General features: G+C 37.9%; 1 protein-coding gene across 2 annotated transcripts in view; it reads left to right on the forward strand.

Annotated features, from left to right (window-relative positions):
- The window catches only part of DNAJC13 (DnaJ heat shock protein family (Hsp40) member C13), a 57,006-nt gene that overhangs the window by 16,236 nt on the left and 20,670 nt on the right, over nt 1-20,100 (forward strand). The window contains exons 8-34 of one of the 2 annotated variants that reach the window (XM_059847569.1): nt 2-97; nt 238-329; nt 1,132-1,298; nt 1,398-1,477; nt 1,559-1,728; nt 2,548-2,647; nt 2,885-2,992; nt 3,497-3,652; nt 4,391-4,447; nt 5,683-5,804; nt 6,925-7,000; nt 8,040-8,135; nt 8,275-8,418; nt 9,556-9,570; nt 10,082-10,164; nt 11,329-11,482; nt 13,551-13,654; nt 13,733-13,892; nt 14,824-14,886; nt 15,228-15,329; nt 15,477-15,581; nt 15,980-16,182; nt 16,629-16,713; nt 17,194-17,348; nt 18,274-18,319; nt 18,498-18,652; nt 19,260-19,461. In XM_059847569.1, coding sequence (XP_059703552.1) covers nt 2-97; nt 238-329; nt 1,132-1,298; nt 1,398-1,477; nt 1,559-1,728; nt 2,548-2,647; nt 2,885-2,992; nt 3,497-3,652; nt 4,391-4,447; nt 5,683-5,804; nt 6,925-7,000; nt 8,040-8,135; nt 8,275-8,418; nt 9,556-9,570; nt 10,082-10,164; nt 11,329-11,482; nt 13,551-13,654; nt 13,733-13,892; nt 14,824-14,886; nt 15,228-15,329; nt 15,477-15,581; nt 15,980-16,182; nt 16,629-16,713; nt 17,194-17,348; nt 18,274-18,319; nt 18,498-18,652; nt 19,260-19,461 — 3,096 coding nt within the window. The remainder of the gene's footprint in view (nt 1; nt 98-237; nt 330-1,131; nt 1,299-1,397; nt 1,478-1,558; nt 1,729-2,547; nt 2,648-2,884; nt 2,993-3,496; nt 3,653-4,390; nt 4,448-5,682; nt 5,805-6,924; nt 7,001-8,039; nt 8,136-8,274; nt 8,419-9,555; nt 9,571-10,081; nt 10,165-11,328; nt 11,483-13,550; nt 13,655-13,732; nt 13,893-14,823; nt 14,887-15,227; nt 15,330-15,476; nt 15,582-15,979; nt 16,183-16,628; nt 16,714-17,193; nt 17,349-18,273; nt 18,320-18,497; nt 18,653-19,259; nt 19,462-20,100) is intronic. The other variant, XM_059847575.1, reaches the window with a different exon arrangement.

The following is a 20,100-nucleotide window of genomic DNA, read 5'->3' on the forward strand; positions in this document are numbered from 1 at the left end:
GGAACCTGTGAAAAGAATACTTGCTCTTACAGAAGCTTGCTTAGTTGAGAGGGATCCAGCTACCTACAATATTGCAACTTTGAAGCCTTTAGGCGAGGTAAGGGGCATTCTTTCTCACTACCACTTCTTCAAATAAAGGCTCTAAAAGAGAGGAATTGATAGTGTATGTAAGCCTTAATTTGTGGAGCACCTAAATAACACTATTTCATTAATGTGATCCTTGTCCCTTATTTTCAGGTATTTGCAATAGTGTGTGACTGTGAAAACCCCCAGCTTTTCACCATTGAATTCATCAAAGGACAAATTCGAAAATACTCTTCAACAGAAAGGTAACTGGAGCTTCTGTGCATTACAGATTCAAATAGGAGTTACTACTGTAGCACTTCCAGTTCCTCAGCTTCTATAAACTCTGACCCTTGGAGGGGTAAACTCAAAGCCTTGCTGTTCTAGCAGTCTGCCACTTACAAATTAAGATTTATTACAGGAACTAAATCTCTCCCTTATACCTTCATCCTAACTTTGAGCAAATCTCCCCAGAAGTTTTCTGATGAACATGAAAGGGTGTTGGACAGTTAGATACAGCCTGTTTCTCCTAAGCAGTATAGTTGTGTGTGTGCTGTACATGGTTAAGTAGTATATCTGAAACAAGGGAAGAAAGCAAAGTCCAGGTAATATGGAAATGCGGAGGCTGTGAACCCTTTGAGCTCTTTGGTTGAGACAGTCTTAGTTGATTCTATTTAAAACAACCAACAGAACAGACCCTGAGTGCACTGGCAGTTGTAATACAGTCTAATCCTGCTAAGTAAGCTTTTGCAGAAAGCACAGGGATGAATTGGCTAACAACATGTGTCACTCATTAACAGATAATCTAGAATTGATCCCATTAGTGAAAGGCTGCAGCTGGCTAAACTGGGTGTAAGTCAGCTCTCTCCTTACAGTGCATAAGGGAACACTGAAAGTTAGTGATTTCTTCCAGAGGTGTAGCTGTTGGCAGTAGCATTGGTAAGAGATTCCAGATATTGCTGCCTTTCATGATGTGATTTTTTTTTTTCCCCATTTCTCTTATAATTTGTTGCTTTGGCACCACTTCTCTGATATAAATTGTATTTGTGTGTCATTGTCCCAACCCAGAGATTCTCTCCTGGCTAGCTTGTTGGACGGAGTGAGAGCCTCTGGTAATAGAGATGTCTGTGTGAAAATGACCTCCACACACAAAGGCCAGCGTTGGGGATTACTCAGTATGCCTGTGGATGAAGAAGTAGAGAGCCTTCATCTGAAGTTTTTGGCTGCTCCTCCAAGTAAGCTAATGCTTCTTACGTGAGTTTATACTGCTCTTTAAAGCATCCAGATATTGAGTCAGGTACTGTACACTTAACTTTTGATATGTCTTTTTCCAGATGGTAACTTTGCAGATGCTGTGTTCAGGTTCAATGCTAACATTTCCTACAGTGGAGTCCTCCATGCAGTTACACAAGATGTAAGAATAGAGCCTTTACCCATCCTTTTAACATGTTGCTAATGCAGAAAGAAATTAGTGATTGGGTTTTTTTTTAACCAGGGTCTCTTCTCAGAAAACAAGGAGAAGCTCATTAATAATGCCATAACAGCGTTGCTCTCCCAAGAGGGAGATATCGCAGCATCTAATGCAGAGCTTGAAAGCCAATTCCAAGCAGTCAGACGACTAGTGGCTTCAAAAGCAGGCTTCCTTGCCTTTACTCAGCTTCCAAAGTAAGTGCAAAGTCTCTTCAAGCTTGGAAGTAGTAGATGAAAATAGGTCTAGAACTTCTGTTAATAACTTATGTCTAAAAGTGAGAAATGGAATTCCCTTCTGAAAAGGACTGTAAGACTCTCTACATGATGGTTTTCAGTAGTATGAGGCTGCCAGGTTTTCGTGCAAGTTGAGAATCCCAGGTAATCATTTGCAAGTAAAGCTGATTTTTCTTGTGCTAAATACTCTGTCTTGAGGGAAATACGGTTTAATGATTTTCCTAGTGGAAAAATTTTTAACATGTACCTTCATCTCTCCTTGAAGTAGGCAGTTCTTCAGTCTCAAAGTATGCTGATGTCATTGCTATCTTCAGTTCAACACAAAATAAAATGGTGTTGAGGTTGTACTTCTGTAGTATGTATGGAGTACTTGGAGTTTGTCTTAAATAGCATAAGGAAGCAGAAAAACTGTCTATTGTTCTGAAAATGAAAGATTCTTTGAAATATTTTTGACTAGGAAATATAGAGCAACTATATTATAGAGAATGATAGGAAGAGTAACAAAAGCGCTTCGTCTGAGACCTTTATAAATTTCAGTTTCTCTTTAAATAGTATCCTGTAACTACACAGATACATCTTTATTTTGATGAATGTTCTTGGCATGTTAACAGTGAAGTCAATATTTTCCTACCAGGAATCTCAAATTTATGAAAATATCAAGGTACTGGCTTGCTAAATGCAATGGGAGCAGACCCCTCTTGGCCACTGATTAGATTTCATCTTAACTTTAAGATTTTAGTTTCTTCTCTGATCTGAGTGGTTTTGCTTCCCTTTCAAAAGATTTCGAGAACGATTAGGAGTGAAGGTTGTGAAAGCCCTCAAAAGGAACAATGATGGAGTAACCCATGCCTCTATTGACATGCTGTGTGCTCTTATGTGTGTAAGTATTAAATTTCAGGTTCTTACACTTTGGAATATGTCAACTTCAGACTACTGAAAGATTTAGAAATAGAGACTACCATTCAACTTGCAGTGTGTTCAAGACATGGAATAACTTGTTATACAGTGATTTCTTGCTGAACTTGAAGGACGATGTGTGTTTTGTGTGTAGAAAGAGTGGCTTTTGTTAAGAACTGAGAGTTGAAATGTGGCTGCATAGTGAATACTTTTTTTACAGCCCATGCATGATGACTATGACTTGAGGCAGGAGCAGTTGAACAAAGCTTCCCTTCTTTCTTCAAAGAAGTTTCTAGAAAATCTACTAGAGAAATTCAATTCCCATGTGGTAAGTCAAATTCTGGAAACAGATTTAAGCTTCTGTAGGTGCCTTTCCGAATTGCAGTGAAAATGCTTTTATCATGCTGAGATGTATCTTTGACTGTGTTGCACCTACAACTGAAAATACAGCTCTGTCTGGCACTGAAGTTTGTTCTAATTAAGATTGGATCTTGACAGGTTAGGACATAGCTGTCAATACCACAGATTTTGAATGACCTGCAACAAATGTTTGCAAATTTAATATGGAAACTGGATGTTTCTTTTAAGTAAAAGAATAGTGTAAATTCATATGTGTGGGATTAAACTAGATAAAAGTATTTTGAGTCTCCAGTATGCTTTAGAAACCAATTATTTACCAGGATAGTCCCATACTCAGAGTAATGGAATATTCTAAACCCATAGTTTTTGTTTACAGACTATTTTAATGCTATGACAGGGAAGAGCACCTTCAGCATCATGAATACTCTCGGACCACTGTATCTGAGTTACATACCTGTCTTCCTAATTTCAGGATCATGGGACAGGTGCCCTAGTAATTAGTTCACTTCTGGACTTCCTGACATTTGCCCTATGTGCTCCATATAGTGAGACTACTGAGGGGCAGCAGTTTGACATGTTGTTGGAAATGGTGGCATCTAATGGAAGAACACTATTTAAGCTCTTTCAGGTAAGACTTGCTTTTCACTACTTTTAGAGGCTTCAGGTAATCAGTGAGCATGAAATTTCACTTGTTTTACTGAAAGATGGATTTGGCTTCAGCTGGTTAATGTGCCTAAATCTTTTCTATCTTGCTGAATGTTTTAGTGGCCCATTATTTTGCCTTCGGGTATCAGATTGTGGTGATTATTCTGTGGTGAATGATATGCCAAATCATTGTAGAATAGACTGCCTAGGACCTGTTTCCAAAAACACAGTAAAATACCACTTGGACTTTAGGATAGATTCAACAGATGCACAGATCTTCCCCTGATTGGCAAGTTTTCTGCCTTTTTGTTTCTTTCTCAGTAAATGAGAGTTAAGAGTCAGAAAACAAGAGTAACATCCTCTTCAGTAGTAAACCTGTAAGGATTGTAGCATTTTTAGCTAAAATGTTAATGCCTTCTTACTGTAAAAATAGTATTTTCTTCTGCTTTTGATTAGTGTCAGCTTGTGTCAGCTGCTTTCCTCAGCATTATTTCAGCTTCTCTGATATATATTGCTGCTCAGTGCCAGGAATTCTGTCTGGGAGTTGCACGAGAGATGCTTGTTCAAAGATACAGGGTAGGAACTCTTTTTAAGGCTAGCCTTCACCAAACTGAATTGGAGGTAGAACAGCCATGTACGTTAGTTAAGGAAACTGAATCACAGATGATCTAATCTTCAGTTTTTGCACTTGGATAATTTTTTTGTTAACATTCTGTTCTAGCACCCTTCCATGGCAATTGTGAAAGGAGCAGGTTTGGTGATGAAGGCAATAATAGAGGTGAGATTTTATCAGTGTTAGCTGGGATAGCATGCAAAATATGTGTTGTCTATTTTGGAAGTGCAATTGCTTACCAGGAGTGGGGAGTGGGGAGGGGCAAGTTGGAAGTGAGGAACAGAGCACCTGCTTAATTGTGAGTGCTTTAATATAGCAACTTGCTTTGTCTTACACTTGGGGGTTTGGAAAGCATGTGAGTTGGGACATTAGGTAGTGCCTTGCATGTCTTCATACTGCAGTCAAGATTTGGCTGTAAATGTTGTACGTAGCTCAGCCACATACCTCAGAGCCACCAGACTTCTGCACGTTAAGAGGGTACTTCAAGGAGGAAAGGTCATATTTCCTGGGATGCATTGCCAGGTGGAATGGGACTGGGCTTAGTAAGCAGTAGTGTCCCAGAGCAGACTAGTGATGTCAGCCTCTGTTCTTGCTTTGGCTTTAAGTTTCCATACCACATAATGTATGGGCCAAGTCCATACTTTTCAAGGGTTGCTCATGATTGTTGCAGGGTGACCTTGCTAACTGACTCTTGACATTTCCTGGGTTGGAATTCAGGGCTTAAATTAGTGCCTCATTGTATCACAATGGCTTATGCATCTGAAATCCATCTAGTACTTTCTTGGAATGGAAGTGAATGAACACTTGAAATAGAGGTATTCCAAATCTTCACGTTTCCATCAATGCACCTGATAATGTTAGCTGAAAGTTACTATGTTGTTTATTAAAAGTCCTGTAATTTAGATGAGTGAAAGTGCTGCAAAAGCTTTTTCTTATTCATTGCAATTAATGTGTCTTGAGTGAGTGGGGGTCTTACCCATGTGGCTGTCTAAACTCGACAGTAGCCATTAATCTTAAGTGGTTACAGTCGGCAAAAGTCAAGCAACAAGCAATTATGTGTGGCTGCCATTCTCTGTTTTATCCTAGTTTATAATTGCAGTGTGAAAATGGTACTGCTGCTACAACCTCCTGATGTATGATGGGAGACAGGCATCCTGCCCTCTTCAGTTACTGTCCTCATAGATGCAACTACCCGTTATCTGGTAGTTCTGTGGCTTTACTGCAGCACTGAGTAGTTGCTGTTGGGAACTTTCACTTAAAACCTATCATACTCTAGCTTCTAGTTTTTGAATATTAGTTGGTATAATTGATGGTCAAGAAGGCCTTGGAACTTTAGACTGAGATAAAAGCAGCTTAACTAAGATTCTTTCCTTAGTAATCATCTTGCCCTATTTCCAAAGGAAGGAGACAAAGAGATTGCTTCCAAAATGCAAGATCTTGCCCTCAGTGAAGGTGCCTTACCTCGTCACTTGCACACTGCTATGTTTACAATAAGCACAGATCAGAGGATGCTTACAAATAGGTATGTCCATCTCACTTGATATATCACGTTTTAAAAAAATCTAAGTAATGGCCTAGCAAACATTGGGAGGTCAAGGAAGAAAAGTTGCAGTTCTCCAGGAGAATATTTTCTTTAGCAGCTGGTATGTTGAGACTGCAGCAACTTGATGAACCCTTGATTATTTTTTTTGTTAAGGTGGGCTTGGGTTGGTTACTTGTGCTTGGCTCAAGTTTTGATTTTTATTTTTTTTAATTAATGGAAAGAAAAGGCAAGTAGAGTGTTTGGAACTTGTAAAAAGTTTCAACTTGTACTGTACAACTGTATAAAAATGGGTGTGCACATCTCAGACATCTTGCATGCAGTTAAGATCACCCATCCTATCTGAGAGAGAAGTTTCCTCACAGATATTATTCCCTGAAACAACAGTCAGTAGAACTTGTGATCTCTGAGAGTATGCTGTGGAGGATGAGTGATGATTCAATTAATTCCACCCAAACACAAGATTATAGAAGCTTTAGCTGTGAATTCCTGAAGTGCTTAGAGTTGCTAAGGAATGTAGGGACAAGTGGAGCTTGTTGTTGCTGTATGTCATCCTGGAGAGAGCGGGTATGAAACCATCTGTCATGCTAGTTCTGTTTGGTGCTACTACTTACAATGTGCTTTTAGCAATGCTTCAGTTCAGTGCAGTAGAATCCTAGTGACAAATGTTGGCAGAAAGCATCAGTTGGCATAGAAGGCAGGCTCCCAGAAAGTATTTTCTAGTCAGTAACTAGTATTAAGAACTTCAAGTAGATCATATAGCAGTTCTTGATGGCTTCTAGCGTCTTAACTTTAGCTAAGTAAGGTTGGCTAGATAAACTTACACTTGGTTATTAGATGTTTCTGCTCTATTGCTCAAGTGTTCTTTGAGGTCTAGCTCAAAAAGCATGTGCTGCTACTGTTCCACTAACTTCACTGGAACTTCTTAAAGGCAACACTTTAAAGCATGCTAAGCATATCCTTGAACAATGTAATGCTTTGTGCTCTTACTCACTCAAGAGCATGAAGCTCTTGCTCATCTTCATTTCATCAGCATGGTAAGGGTGACAGTTTAGTGGTTTAAAAATCTGTTTAAAGTACTAACTTGCAGTGGCTTTTTCAGGCAGTTAAGTAGACATTTGGTTGGCCTCTGGACAGCTGAGAACAAAACTGCTATGAATTTGTTGAAACGTATTTTGGTAAGTAAAAATGAAATATGGAGTAGCCAAAAAATAAAGTATGAAAGCTTGCAGTATCAAAGTTGGGACAGTCTATATAGTAAACATATTCCCTTTTTCCTTTAAGGGGAAGGTCTTGCCTGGGAGATCAGCAGTCTGGCATCTGCTAATTAAAGGATATTGATGAGGTTCAAAGCATCTTATACTCTAAAAATTTTGTTACTTTCCTGTCACTTTGACACAAAACTTAAAAATAAGGTGTCTTGACTTATTTTTCTTGATTAAAAGGACAAAAATGTGGGACGCATTGTAAGCATGTCTCTAATGCTTCCTTGTGCCAATAAGAAATTAAGGTATTAGAAGTTCTGTCCATGCTTTCATGCCTTGCCTGTCCAACTTTGTTTGCTTGTAACTTGGTTAAATCTATATGTTGTTAGTCCATATGCTGATTGTTGATATGGTATTTCACCCTTACAGCCTCCTGAATGCTTCTTGCTTAAGTTACTTCAGTGAAGTTAGGATAATTTCTTACAACACTATTTATTAAACTATCTATGTTAAATTACTAGCTTTTAATTTCAAAATAGCAGTTCCTTCATTTTTGGCAGAGCATACTGTCCTGATCTTGAACACTGTCTTATGGAAAGCTTAGTCAAAAAAAGCCTGTCTCATCTCCAATGTCGCATGTAACATTTAGTCCATCTCAGAGGATATGGATGGATTCTAGTGTTATTCATCTCTCTCAGTATTGCCCTGGGATCAACTCTTTTCTTCCTGCATTCTTTAGATGCATTAAGTGCTGCTTTAAGAAATGGGATACAGCCAAGAGTTCTGATGCATTGAAGCCAATAATATGTCTCTGTTGAGCAATTCTGTTGAGGATGATGGCATTTTACTACTCACAGCAAAAAAAAAAAAAAAGTGCTAGAGCCTTACATACTCACTTTAGAGTAGAATATAAATTGAAATCCCTGATTTTAAGAAATTGTTTTTTTACCTAAAGTGTTGGTTTCTGTTAATTAGCCACGTGTGTCTTTACACTGGTTTTAAATGTTTTTAGCCACCAGGTTTGCTGGCATACCTTGACAGTGCTGATCCTGTTCCTGAAAAAGATGCTGATAGAATGCATGTTAGAGATAACTTAAAAATTGCAACTGTAAGTAATTGTAGTTGTCTTTCCTATTCCATTATATAGATGTATTGTCTTAGTGAGTTGTGTAATACAGATCCTTGACTGCTGCATTGACCTGCAGCCAAAGATAACCCACAACTGAGCAATTGGTTTTATTCTGCAGGATCAGTATGGCAAGTTCAATAAAGTGCCAGAGTGGCAGAGACTGGCTGGAAAAGCTGCAAAAGAAGTTGAAAAATTTGCCAAAGAGAAGGTGGATCTAGTCTTGATGCACTGGAGAGATCGAATGGGCATAGCTCAAAAAGAGGTAAAAGTATTTGAATGTCTTTTTTAGTGTAACTTGACTAAGTCACAGCTGAGTGTCAGAACACACATTGAAATAGTAAAGAAGTGTTGTGATTTGAGAGTTCTTCTTCCTTTTAGCAAACTCTCTAGTGCTTACTATTCTTGGGTTAGAAATAAGATCTAGGGAGAATGTAAATCAGGCAAATTAATTCCTTCAGCATACGTATTAGGCTTTAGCCAACTGTATCAAGCCGCAGTGCAGCTTATATGCATTTCTTGTAAGATGATTGTCGGAGAAAATTCCTTGAAATGTGGCAAAACTAGTTTTTGAGGTATATTTAAATGAAATAGAATATTCTTTGCATTCAAAATTATATGCTTTACACCAGTGATATTTTAGCTATGGAGCCTTCTTGAAGAATCATAGAATAACCTGGGTTGGAAGGGACCTTAAGCATCCACCTAGTTCTATTCCCCCTGCCATGGACACCACCTTAGGATTCACTTGAATATAGGTATCTCAGTGCTTAAAGGGCAACACAAGACTATACCTAAGGTCATGATTGAGACTGAAGTCATAAATTACTGTTTTGGTCTGATATTGTAAGAAGAGAGCTTAAGCATTGCTTGAGTCTGTTGGTCTCCTTTTTCTTTTAGTTTAATTGCCATGTTCGAAATGACAAGCTCTTTCAATTATGAGGTGTTTCCCTCAACTTTCTTTAGTATATTGACTAAGCTTGTTTTTATGCATTCTGGAAGTGAAACAATCTGTTGTGCACCCAAAGAAGGATGAAAAGCACAATGCAGAGTATTGAAAATGCCTTTGTACTTGTTCTGATATAGCATAAGCCTTAATTTATGAAAATCTAGCTCAAGTTTGATGAATGTGGTGCAGAAGTTTGATACTAATATTTGTGAAATAATGGTGAATTAAAACAGTGAAAGGTCAAATTGGACTTTAAACACCTTGTCTAGATACTGAATTTAAAGAGTCATTTTTCTTTGTGGAGTTCTGAGGTGTATCATTTCACAGCAAATGTGTGCAAGTGTAGCTTGGAAGATGTAGTAGCAAGTTTGGTGCTACCGCTTTAAATTACTTCAGCGACTCTGAAGTGTTAAATGTGTTTTTCTTTTTCTTCCAATTTTTCTTCATAATCAGGACAGAAACAATATGGTGAGTCTGTATATCTCTTGTCACTTGTGTGGACTCTGTTGCTCAGACTTCTGCTTGCATGTGATACCTCATGTAGATGATAACAGTGATTTCATGCTTCATAAAAATAGGGAATCTTTCAGTGACCAAGTCAGTCTTGGTTTTATTTTTGTGACTTCCTCTAGTTCTTTCCTTTCAAGGGCAAAACATTTTTCATGTGAGTTTTCACCTCCATCAGCTTTGGAGCTGATGAATACCTATGGTGGTGGGAATTGAGCTTTTCTCAGGGATAACTTGCTTCTAAACAAATGATGTGTCAAACAGCTGAAAGTTTCTCTGGCATGATTTAACTTGGTGTAAATAACACTTGTGAAAGTCTGTTGCTGCTACTCGCTAGAAAAGGAGCCATTATTAATGAGGCTTACCTTAGTATGGTTTTTGAAGGAGTGTAAAGAATATAGCCTTTTAATTTAAAAGGGAAAAATGGGAGAAATCTGCCTATACTGACTTATGACATTTGCTTATTTTGCAGAACATGATTCAAAAACCAGTGATATTAAGGAAACGGCGCCAAAGGATAAAAATAGAAGCAAACTGGGATCTCTTCTATTACAGGTGAAAATACTAAAGTTAATACAAGTTTTTATCTGGCCAGACATTTTTGTTAATATCTTCTGAGTTTCTGTGACTTTTGATTTTCTGCCTGCCTTGAAACAGTGCAAGTGTTTTGTACCAGCTACTTACTAAAAACCCTCTAAGCTATACTTAAAGATTTCACTTGTGTTTAGGCAAAGGAGGAATTTAGAAAGCTTCTGAAATATCATCAAACTACATAATTTTTTCTCTTTAACCAAAAGGAAGAATAAATAACAAACGGCAGGTGCAAATCTGCATGGTACTGAAGGCCAAGTGAAGTAGCACTGTAAAGTATTGTAGTTTGGTGGTACCTGTAAGCTACTGAAGATGTTGTAACTTGAATTGGAATAAATATGAGCTTAAAGCAGGGCAAGAGAAAGCATATGTGTACTGGATTTCAAATAGTGCCACAGGTCCTAAATGCAGCTTGCTTACCTGTGAGTTCTTACAGCTGTCAAAGTTTACAAGGGAGGGGCTTCCATCTGAAAAAAAAATATCACTGTGGCTAGAGCCTTTGTGTTAGACTAATAAAGCTTGGTTTGGCTAATAAACTATGTAAGCAAGCTTGGGGAAGTTCCGTTAACCTAACTGCTTGATGTTTCTAGATGTCAAATACAGTTTCATGAAAGGAAGATTTGTGTGCTCCTGAACCTTTGGTATTAAAGTCCATTCTCAGTCTTTGGATCCAAAGTCCGTGTTGGTAGCTGCTACTAAACAATGTCCACTGACTGTTTTGTGACATCTGAGACATCAACTTCTATTTTACTGCATAAGCTACTATATGTTGTTTTTGGTTTAAAACAAAGCTGGTATGTGCATGTCTGCTGTTCTGGATTGTTTACCTGTAGCCCTTACTGGCCTACAGTGAATCGCTTGCATGTCTCCTGGTCATCAATTACATGCAGATGGCAAACTGAGCCCTAAAGGATGACGCAGGCATGCTTTAGTCTAGGCTGGCCTCCATGTCTATCAAAACAGTATACAACTGAACAACTAATTACTGTAGCAACCTGGAGACCACTGCTCTCTGCCTTCTAATTAAGGTCCATTAATGCTAACAATCTCTCCTAGTCTGCTAGCTGAATCCTGTCTGCTTTTCAGATAATGTTTTGAGGGGTTTAAACTATGTAACTTCTTTCTTAGATTTGTTCAGGATCATGCTAGATCAAACTTGATTTGGAACTTCAAAACACGGGAAGAACTGAGAGATACTCTTGAGTCTGAGATGAGAGCATTTAATATTGACAGAGAACTTGGTAGTGCTAATGTTATCTCATGGAACCACCAGGAGTTTGAGGTAAATGACCTACCATAGGACAAACTGCATCTGTCAAGTATCACTTGAAATGTCACTTCTGTCTCTTACTCTACAAGTGAATCTTGTGTTGATGATATCTGACTGCAAGCTAGATATTTTGGGGGTTATGGAATCAACTGCTAAGGCTTGAATCAGTAAACAGGTCCAGTGTCACTGGGCAAAACAGAAGCTTCTTTAACCTAACAAATGATGCTGTAGAGATGAAACGTTTATCAGAACCCATGGTGTATGCTTGCATTAGGACAAGAGTTGGTCCTTACACTTTTGTTTATTGTCTTTATTTCCTTCATGTTTCAGTAATCCTGTGTCTGTTAAATACTGTTTTGCCAAATCACGAATAGGTTATGGGGCCAAAACATGCTGCCTTGTAAATTATAGATGAAGGTCACTGTCATCCCATTCTAGGAACACCAGTACCTAAAGCAGAAAAAAACCCAACAAAACTTCAAGGCTTTTGCAAAGCAATCAGTATGGTCCCGATTGGCTTTCTCAAAACATCTTGCAAGATGTTTTCAAGTCATGTGCTAATAAACACTTCCTGTACTGTTCTCTTATCTCCAGTATTGTTGTGGTTCCACACAACAATGTGGTTTTAATTAATGTGTAACACTTAAGCAAGGCCACCCTTGAATTCAACTGCATGATATTCCTTAGATGTTCCCATAGCCATCCTTGTTAAAATCTGGCTTTCTATTTGAGCTGAGAACTGTTAGTGAAATGAGAACAAACTTGGTTTGGGGAGTTTCACAGCTGACTACTCTGCAGATCAGGAAGAGCTCCAAGACATCAGGCTAATGTTTTATGAGAGAGCAATTTTATGGATGCAGTTTATCCCTGTCGCACAACTACAGGTTGCTTCTTAGATTGATGCAGGAAATAGCTAAGATTGGGTTTAGATTAATATTTCTTGCACTGGCATTTGTCTTTCAAAGTTTCCTTCAGGTATAGGTCAGGCACAGGACTTCTGGGTGTCACTGTATCTGCTATCCCAACCTTTTAGCGCTGCAAACTGCGACAGAATAACAAGTACAGACTTGAAACTTAGTAATACAGACTTCCCCCATGTACTCTATGCTCTTGTGTGACTTTATGCTGCTGGAATGTAGCAGTAGCATTCTTGCAGCTACAAGCCAGGATACTTTGGGACTGGATTGAACAGCTTCTGTCTCATAGATTTTCTTTTAAATAGTAATGAATATATTATTGGACTGTACTGTAAGTGTTTGAACTAGATAGTGGTGACAAAAACTTTTCTGTCAACTGTGAAACCTGTCACTTTGCCAAGGGGGATGGTGGCTTAATACTACTCTGAAAGCATATCAGTTAGTGGGGTATCATTGTATGTAATGCTGTGATCAAATCTGTAGATGACTTTGTGACCTCATGACAGTAATCTGCAAACTATAGATAAGAAAAACCACTGTAGAATGGTTTTTGTTGTATGTTCGAGGTACCTCTAATTGAAGTACTTCCAAATGCTTGTTACCACTAAACATTGAGGCATTTGTTAAATTTAGTGTAGTTGCTCTGAAGTTAATGATGGCTTTTATTGTGCAATTTTACTTCAGCTTCTTGTTTTGTGAACTGATGCCTCTAGGCTTTTATTATCCAGCACAATAACAAGTATAACTAGTAATTAGGTCATGCTTGTATTTCACACTTCCAGTAACATTAAGTGAAATACCTTGCAGTGGAATAAGTACTTATTAAACTTGAGTCACTGAATGCATCATGTGTTATCCAAGTGTAGTTAATAAATCCAGCTGTTATCTGGTATTAGAAACAACTTAGTTAAAGGCTGGAAATGGAGATTTCAGTATGATGAGAAGCTTCATTTATTCAGGGGGGCAGCAATAGCCACTGACTTTTATTCTGTACATGTGTGTTTCTTTAACAGAAAACTTGCAGATTTCAGTTTTCCTACAGCTTAGAAGTTGCTAATCTTGTTGAGTTTTTAGATGCAATCGAGCTTGGTATTGTTATGCGAGTAAAAATTTAGAGAAGGAGAAACAATATATATTGTTAAGTAAGGTGTTCTGTGTTACAGGTAAAATATGAGTGCCTTTCTGAGGAAATAAAAATAGGGGATTATTATCTAAGATTGCTGCTGGAAGAAGATGAAACTGAAGAGAGTGGAGCAATCAAAAGATCGTGAGACATTATTAAAATTTTCTCTCATTCCTAAGGTCTGTGTTTGTTTTCTTTTCTAAAATCTCATTCCTTTTTTAGATATGAATTCTTCAATGAGCTCTACCATCGCTTCTTGCTTACCCCAAAAGTGAATATGAAATGCTTATGTCTGCAAGCATTGGCCATTGTTTATGGAAGGTGTCATGAAGAAATAGGACCATTTTCTGATACTAAGTACATTGTTGGAATGTTAGAAAGGGTAAGAATTACATTAAATTACTGGATGTAGTAGTTAACATACTGCTAGTCCAACATACGTTCAGATCCTTCAAGTTACTGTGAAACCCAGGTTTTGGGTTTACAGATTGTGAATACTTTTTTCCATGCTGTCAACAACTGTTCTTAGAATCTCCCTTTGTTTCAGTTTCATTAAAGTTTAACTAAAAAACCTTCTGATCCTAGAGGTATTTCAAACTTGTCTCTTTAAAGCCAGCAAAATGTAGATCTAACTTCAGCTTGCTTTTGAAAAATGCAGAAACTTTATAAGAGGAGAATCTTGTTCCATATCACATTATTTCAAAGTACTGACTTTGAGTCGTAACCCCAGACCTAATGAAATGATAGCTTTAGATGAGCACATGTGGTGGATTAGATTGGTAGTAGTAGCTGCTTTGCCTATTAAGTGTCTGTTAAGTTATGTCTGACAACTGATTAAGCTTGCAAAAATAAATTTCCATTCAGTCTGAAGGAGTTCTTTCTTTGCATCAGCATGAGTTTTGGCTGCTGCAAGTGAAACTGAACCAGGGTAGTCCCTTGTTACTTTACCTCGAGCCTTGATAATCTCATCAGGGATGAAATATCAAAGACCCTCTCTGTCTTCTGGCTAAAAGCCTTCTCTTTTTTTCTTGTCCTTGTTTTAACTGGTTCACTGGGAATCCAAACCTAGTCCTGATAGAACAGTGGACTTGGCAGAATAGTTTGATTTGATCCAGGGCAACAATAGTGTTGGAGGGCAGCAAGGCATTTGCTACCTTTATTAGCTGTGCACAAAACTTAGCATTTAATAGTTAGTAGTTTTTCTGGGCATGAAAAAACAATATGGGGCTTTGCAGCTGCAACTATGTTGACTTTTGAAGGGAACTTCCAGTATGTACTATGAAATACTAAGTAGTTCTTTTCTGCTAAAACAGTGCACTGACAGACTGGAGCGGGACAGATTGATCCTCTTCCTCAACAAGTTGATCCTCAATAAGGTAAGGTGGACATGTACACTTAACAGCAGTTCATCAGTCTTTTGACTGTATAAAATAGTCTGAAATAGTCTTTCAGGGTTAACTTGAACCAAAATTCAAGTATTGAGGAAGTTTTGGAACAATGTTTGATACAGCTTTCTGGAATGTGATTGCTGTTATTTACTGCTGAGAAGGCTGAAGGAAATGTGTAGATATTGTGGTGATTGCACCAAATCCAGTCACTTTAGAGAATGATTTGACTGTTTTTGTGGTCACTTCTTACTTGAATAAAACTGCAATGCTTAATTGCCGCAATGCTTATCTAGAAAATGCTTTTGGTAACTCAATTCATTTGTTAACAGAGAAATGTGAAGGACCTTATGGATTCAAATGGTATCAGAATCCTTGTAGATCTTCTTACTCTGGCACATCTTCACACGAGCAGAGCTACAGTCCCTTTGCAGGTACAGGGCCTTTGTTTCTTACTACTTTTATGTTGCTCTGTGAAAGGGACAATTCTTAAAAAAATCAATGTACTTTTGGCAATTCCTGTAGAAGTGTGATATTTGCACTGTGAAGCTAAAGCTGTTCTTGTAAACATCAACTTTTAGAGCAACGTGATTGAGGCAGCACCTGATGCGAAGAGAGAGAGCGAGAAAGAATGGTACTTTGGCAATGCTGACAAAGAAAGGAGTGGTCCTTACAGCTTTCAAGAGGTACTTGTCAGCTTCAGACTCACAACTTGACAAATGATTTCTGTCCTGGTGACTGAGTGTATTTCAGACTGTGAGAGGGACCATAAACAATGCTAAAGAATGTTCTCCAAATAACTCCTTAAATAAGGATTAAAGCTAGATAGGAGACTTGATGTAGTGCCAAGAGCTACAGCCTTTTTGGTAAGACTGCCCAGCCCTCCATGCCTCAGTTAGTTTCAGTATAATCAACACTTTCTTCTTTGTGATTCTATGACAGAGTTATAAACACATTGAAATTTCATGCAGCTATAGTAGTCTGCCGTATAGCAGTTAAAAGCTTGTCATGAGTGTGAGTGTTTAGGAGCAAAGGTGAGTCTGAATGCTGAGTAAACTAAAATTAATCTCTAATCTTGCAATAGATGCAGGAACTATGGAATGATGGGAAGGTGACTTCAAAAACTCGTTGCTGGGCTCAGGGTATGGATGGCTGGCGACCCTTACAGGTCATCCCTCAGCTGAAGTGGTGCTTGCTTGCCAGCGGGCAGCCTGTGTTGAATGAGACTGACCTTGCCACACTTGTCCTCAACATGCTCATCACCATGTGTGGATATTTTCCCAGCAGGTAAACAGTGATTTTCAGCAGACGGGGTTAACTTTATCTGGCAGATGCATGAATTAATAAATCCTGTCTTAAATCTTTTCTTAGAAAGTAGTACATTAAGGAGCTCTATTAAAGAGCCTCTTACATGGTAGTAATTAATTCTGTGGGCAAATAGAGAGTTTGTAAGTGAGACAATACTAATATTGTGAAAGGAACTGCAAGAATGAATGCACAAGCTATGTGCATTTCTAATGCTATAGACAGGCTCTTGTTTAACTTAAACAAAACTGCTTTAAAGCAGGACACTAAACCACACTTACAAGTCTAATAACAAACTTTGAAGTCAACAAAAAAGGCAAAGAATATGGGTTCAATAGTCTAATACTTATATACTTATGCTTAGTAAAATTGTTCATTCTTGAACAAAAGACATATGTGCTTACTGCTGTACTACTTGATTTTTTTAGGGATCAGGATAATGCTATTATAAGACCCCTGCCTAGAGTGAAAAGGCTGTTGTCAGATAGCACTTGCCTTCCTCATATCACTCAGGTAAGTAACTCTTCAAAAATGTACCTGAATGAGTGAAAGTTTCGCTTACTCTGTCTTCCTCATGTGAATACTTTAGGGAGGTTAAACACATCAAGGAACAATTGTAACATTGTGCAGATTTCTGATCAAGCAGTTGTTCATTTCATAGGGTGTTGTTGCAAATTTTGTGCTTTTCAGCCAATATCTCTTAAAGAAATATTTCCATCCTTGGAGAAACTGAAAAGCCACCTGGACATGATCTTTATCAACCGGGTCTAGAAAATCACACTTTTAGCAGAGGGGTTTGACAAGATGATCTCCAGAGGTCCCTTTCAACTTTAGATGTTTTTTGATTGACACTTGTTGTTTTTAAACTGAAGTATTCTTTAACTGTAATGCCTGTAAATTTCTAGGTTGTCACAATAATTAGTTAAAACTTCAATTTTGGATAGATAACTTGCACTACTTGCAGCTAATATAAATGCTTGTGTTTGATTTCAGCTATTACTGACTTTTGATCCTATCCTGGTGGAAAAAGTTGCTGTATTGCTCTCTCATGTCATGCAAGACAACCCGCAGTTACCTCGTTTTTATCTGAGTGGAGTATTCTTCTTCATCATGATGTACACAGGTTCCAATGTACTTCCTGTTGCAAGGTGAGGAAAAAGAACAGCCAAAAGCACCTTTTGACCAGTCACGCTGAGGACTGCTGCTCTACATCTCTACATCCTCTGGGGAGTGTGGCTTGCTAGAACCAACATGAAATTCTTCTAGAAGAATTGCCTCCACATGATCTAATCAGTCACTAAAAGGTGACTTACTTATCCTTCCAGAGAGGGAAGGAGAATGTGTCTGATGATACAGTTCTAAGAGTACAACTAGGCTTGCCTTACTGCAGAATTAGCCATTTACAAGCACTAAAAAGCAGTAACACAGGCTACATGTATGCTGATGTAGCTTTTGATAGTAGGCAGCTATTGAAAGAGTTTAAAAAATCAAATAGCCTCTTTCAATATTGAAGCCTAAAACAGTTAAATCAGTCTGTACGTCCTGATAATGCACTGCATATTTAGGTAGCTACTGCCATTCTTGTCAGTAGTTTTCTTCTGAATGCAATAGTTCATAGAAAGCTGTCCTACAATTCCAGATAAGTCTCTTGGACTGTGAAATGCATTGGGCAATGATTTCATGCTTCCATGATGACTCCAGTGTAATAGAACTGTCAGCATTTAGTCTAAAATAATCCTGTGTCATCCCTGCAGTGATGATCTAACAGCGCAGAGGTTGTCTGTGTCTCTATCAGCATCTTTTTTTGTGTGTGTAGAAAACCAGGTTTTAGGAGTAAAACTTTCAAACTGAAATGATGAACGTGAGGCAAGATTTATAACACAAAAGTGCTTAGCTTGGTGGTGTTCCCAAGGATTTAATGAACTGAGTACATAAATTCGTACAACTGTTGCAGTTACTCTTTTATCTCAAAGTAAATGTGTAATACCTGCCAGCTGGGCTGTATTGATCTGCTACTATTCAAGAGTACCTAAGTATCAAACAAAAAGAAGATAACTGCTGTTTCTCTTCTAGGTTTTTGAAATACACACATACAAAACAAGCTTTCAAGTCTGAAGAAGTGAGTAGATTGCAACAGTAACTACCTCTGTTTCCAAATAGTTTTGCAGACTACCTGTAGATGTTTTAACTAGAATTTATCTACTATAAGGGAAAAGGGGGAGAATTTTTTGGTCTCAAATTATTTAGCAAGACAGAATTCAATTACCTTAGAGATGACCATGTGATCTCTTCTGTAGACAAAAAGTCAAGATATAGTTCAAAGAAGTATACTTGGACATATTCTTCCTGAAGCAATGGTGTGTTATTTAGAAAACTATGAACCAGAAAAATTTTCCGAGATATTCCTTGGAGAATTTGACACTCCGGAAGCAATTTGGAGCAATGAAATGAGGTAACTCTTTTCTGTCAGAGGGACAAATAAATCTGAACTACAGGTTATCTTGAAGAGGTATTTGATGTTCTTAAAGAAAGCTGAAAATACATGAATTCCTTGGTTTCCTCTTGTTTGCCTTCTGCAAGGGCAGTGTTCTACATTGTGCTCTGCTTCAACCAAAAATAACCAGGGCAGGAGAGAGCACAATTGGCAGTGGGAAGGGGAATATTTCCCTGAATGTCTTGAGTAAATTACTTTTGTGAATGAAGACTTGACTGTGTATGTGAAGTGCTTTATACTTACTCATTTATATGTACTTTTTTATTACCAGCACCTATCTGTGTGATATACCTCTAATATTCCAATACATATTAGGGTCTTCCAGAAAGTAAAGAGGTGTTGAGAAAAAGAAAATATCACTTTTAATTGATTTTAATACCCTAATTTTCATGGTGTTTAAATAGCTCTCTAATAGAATAGGACAGAGTCCTATTATGAATCCCTACTGAAATGTGGGAAACTTCTAAGGAAAACCTTTTCAGAAGAAATAATTGAACATACTTGTACAGTGAGTGAGGATTAAGGATTGCTGGGCAAGTGTTAAACTAAACTTTGTCACTTTTAGGCGTCTAATGATCGAGAAGATTGCTGCTCATCTTGCTGACTTCACTCCTCGTCTTCAAAGCAATACAAGAGCCCTCTACCAATACTGTCCCATCCCTGTTATCAACTATCCCCAACTGGAAAATGAGCTATTCTGTAACATTTATTACCTCAAGCATCTTTGTGATACACTCAGATTTCCAGACTGGCCAATTAAAGATCCAGTAAGTAAGAAGTATTTTAGGATTCATTTAGTTCTTGATCTTTCAGTCCTAAAAGTTAATGAAAAGCCCTAAAATATTAACAAAATCAAGTGCTAGATTTGTTGCAAGTAACTCCTTTATTGTGAATTTTGGTCCACAAATAGATACATTAAACCCTACTTTATCTTGAAGCAGCATAGTGTTCTTTCCACATAGCAATGTTGTAAGTGTATCCTTCTTGTGGTGACTACTTGAATAGCAAAATCGAGCATCCAAGCAACTTCAGAGAATGTTTCAGTGACTCTTATTTTGGGAGCAGGGAGAGGGAATGGAAATCATGACTTTGGGGTTCTTATTTGTCCACACTGCCAAAGAAACCAAGCTAACATGTCAGTACATTAACTGAAGAGATCTTTTCGGTACAAGTAGTCTATGGACTAGATCTGTCTAAGCAGCTTTATTTATTCATGCAGCTTTTCAGTTTCTATAGTATCATGATTTGAGCTGTGATTTAAGTGATTCTCCATCTTCTGATTTGACTCTTACATAGTCATTTTAATCTCAAGGTGCTTTTATCTTGAATAAAATACAGGATCCATTAGTAAAACCGCATTTTATTAAAAATTATGTATACTGGTGTCAGCATAAATGAAGCACTAA

Source organism: Haemorhous mexicanus, chromosome 1 (genome assembly GCF_027477595.1).
Source record: "Haemorhous mexicanus isolate bHaeMex1 chromosome 1, bHaeMex1.pri, whole genome shotgun sequence".
Classification (NCBI taxonomy): domain Eukaryota; kingdom Metazoa; phylum Chordata; class Aves; order Passeriformes; family Fringillidae; genus Haemorhous; species Haemorhous mexicanus.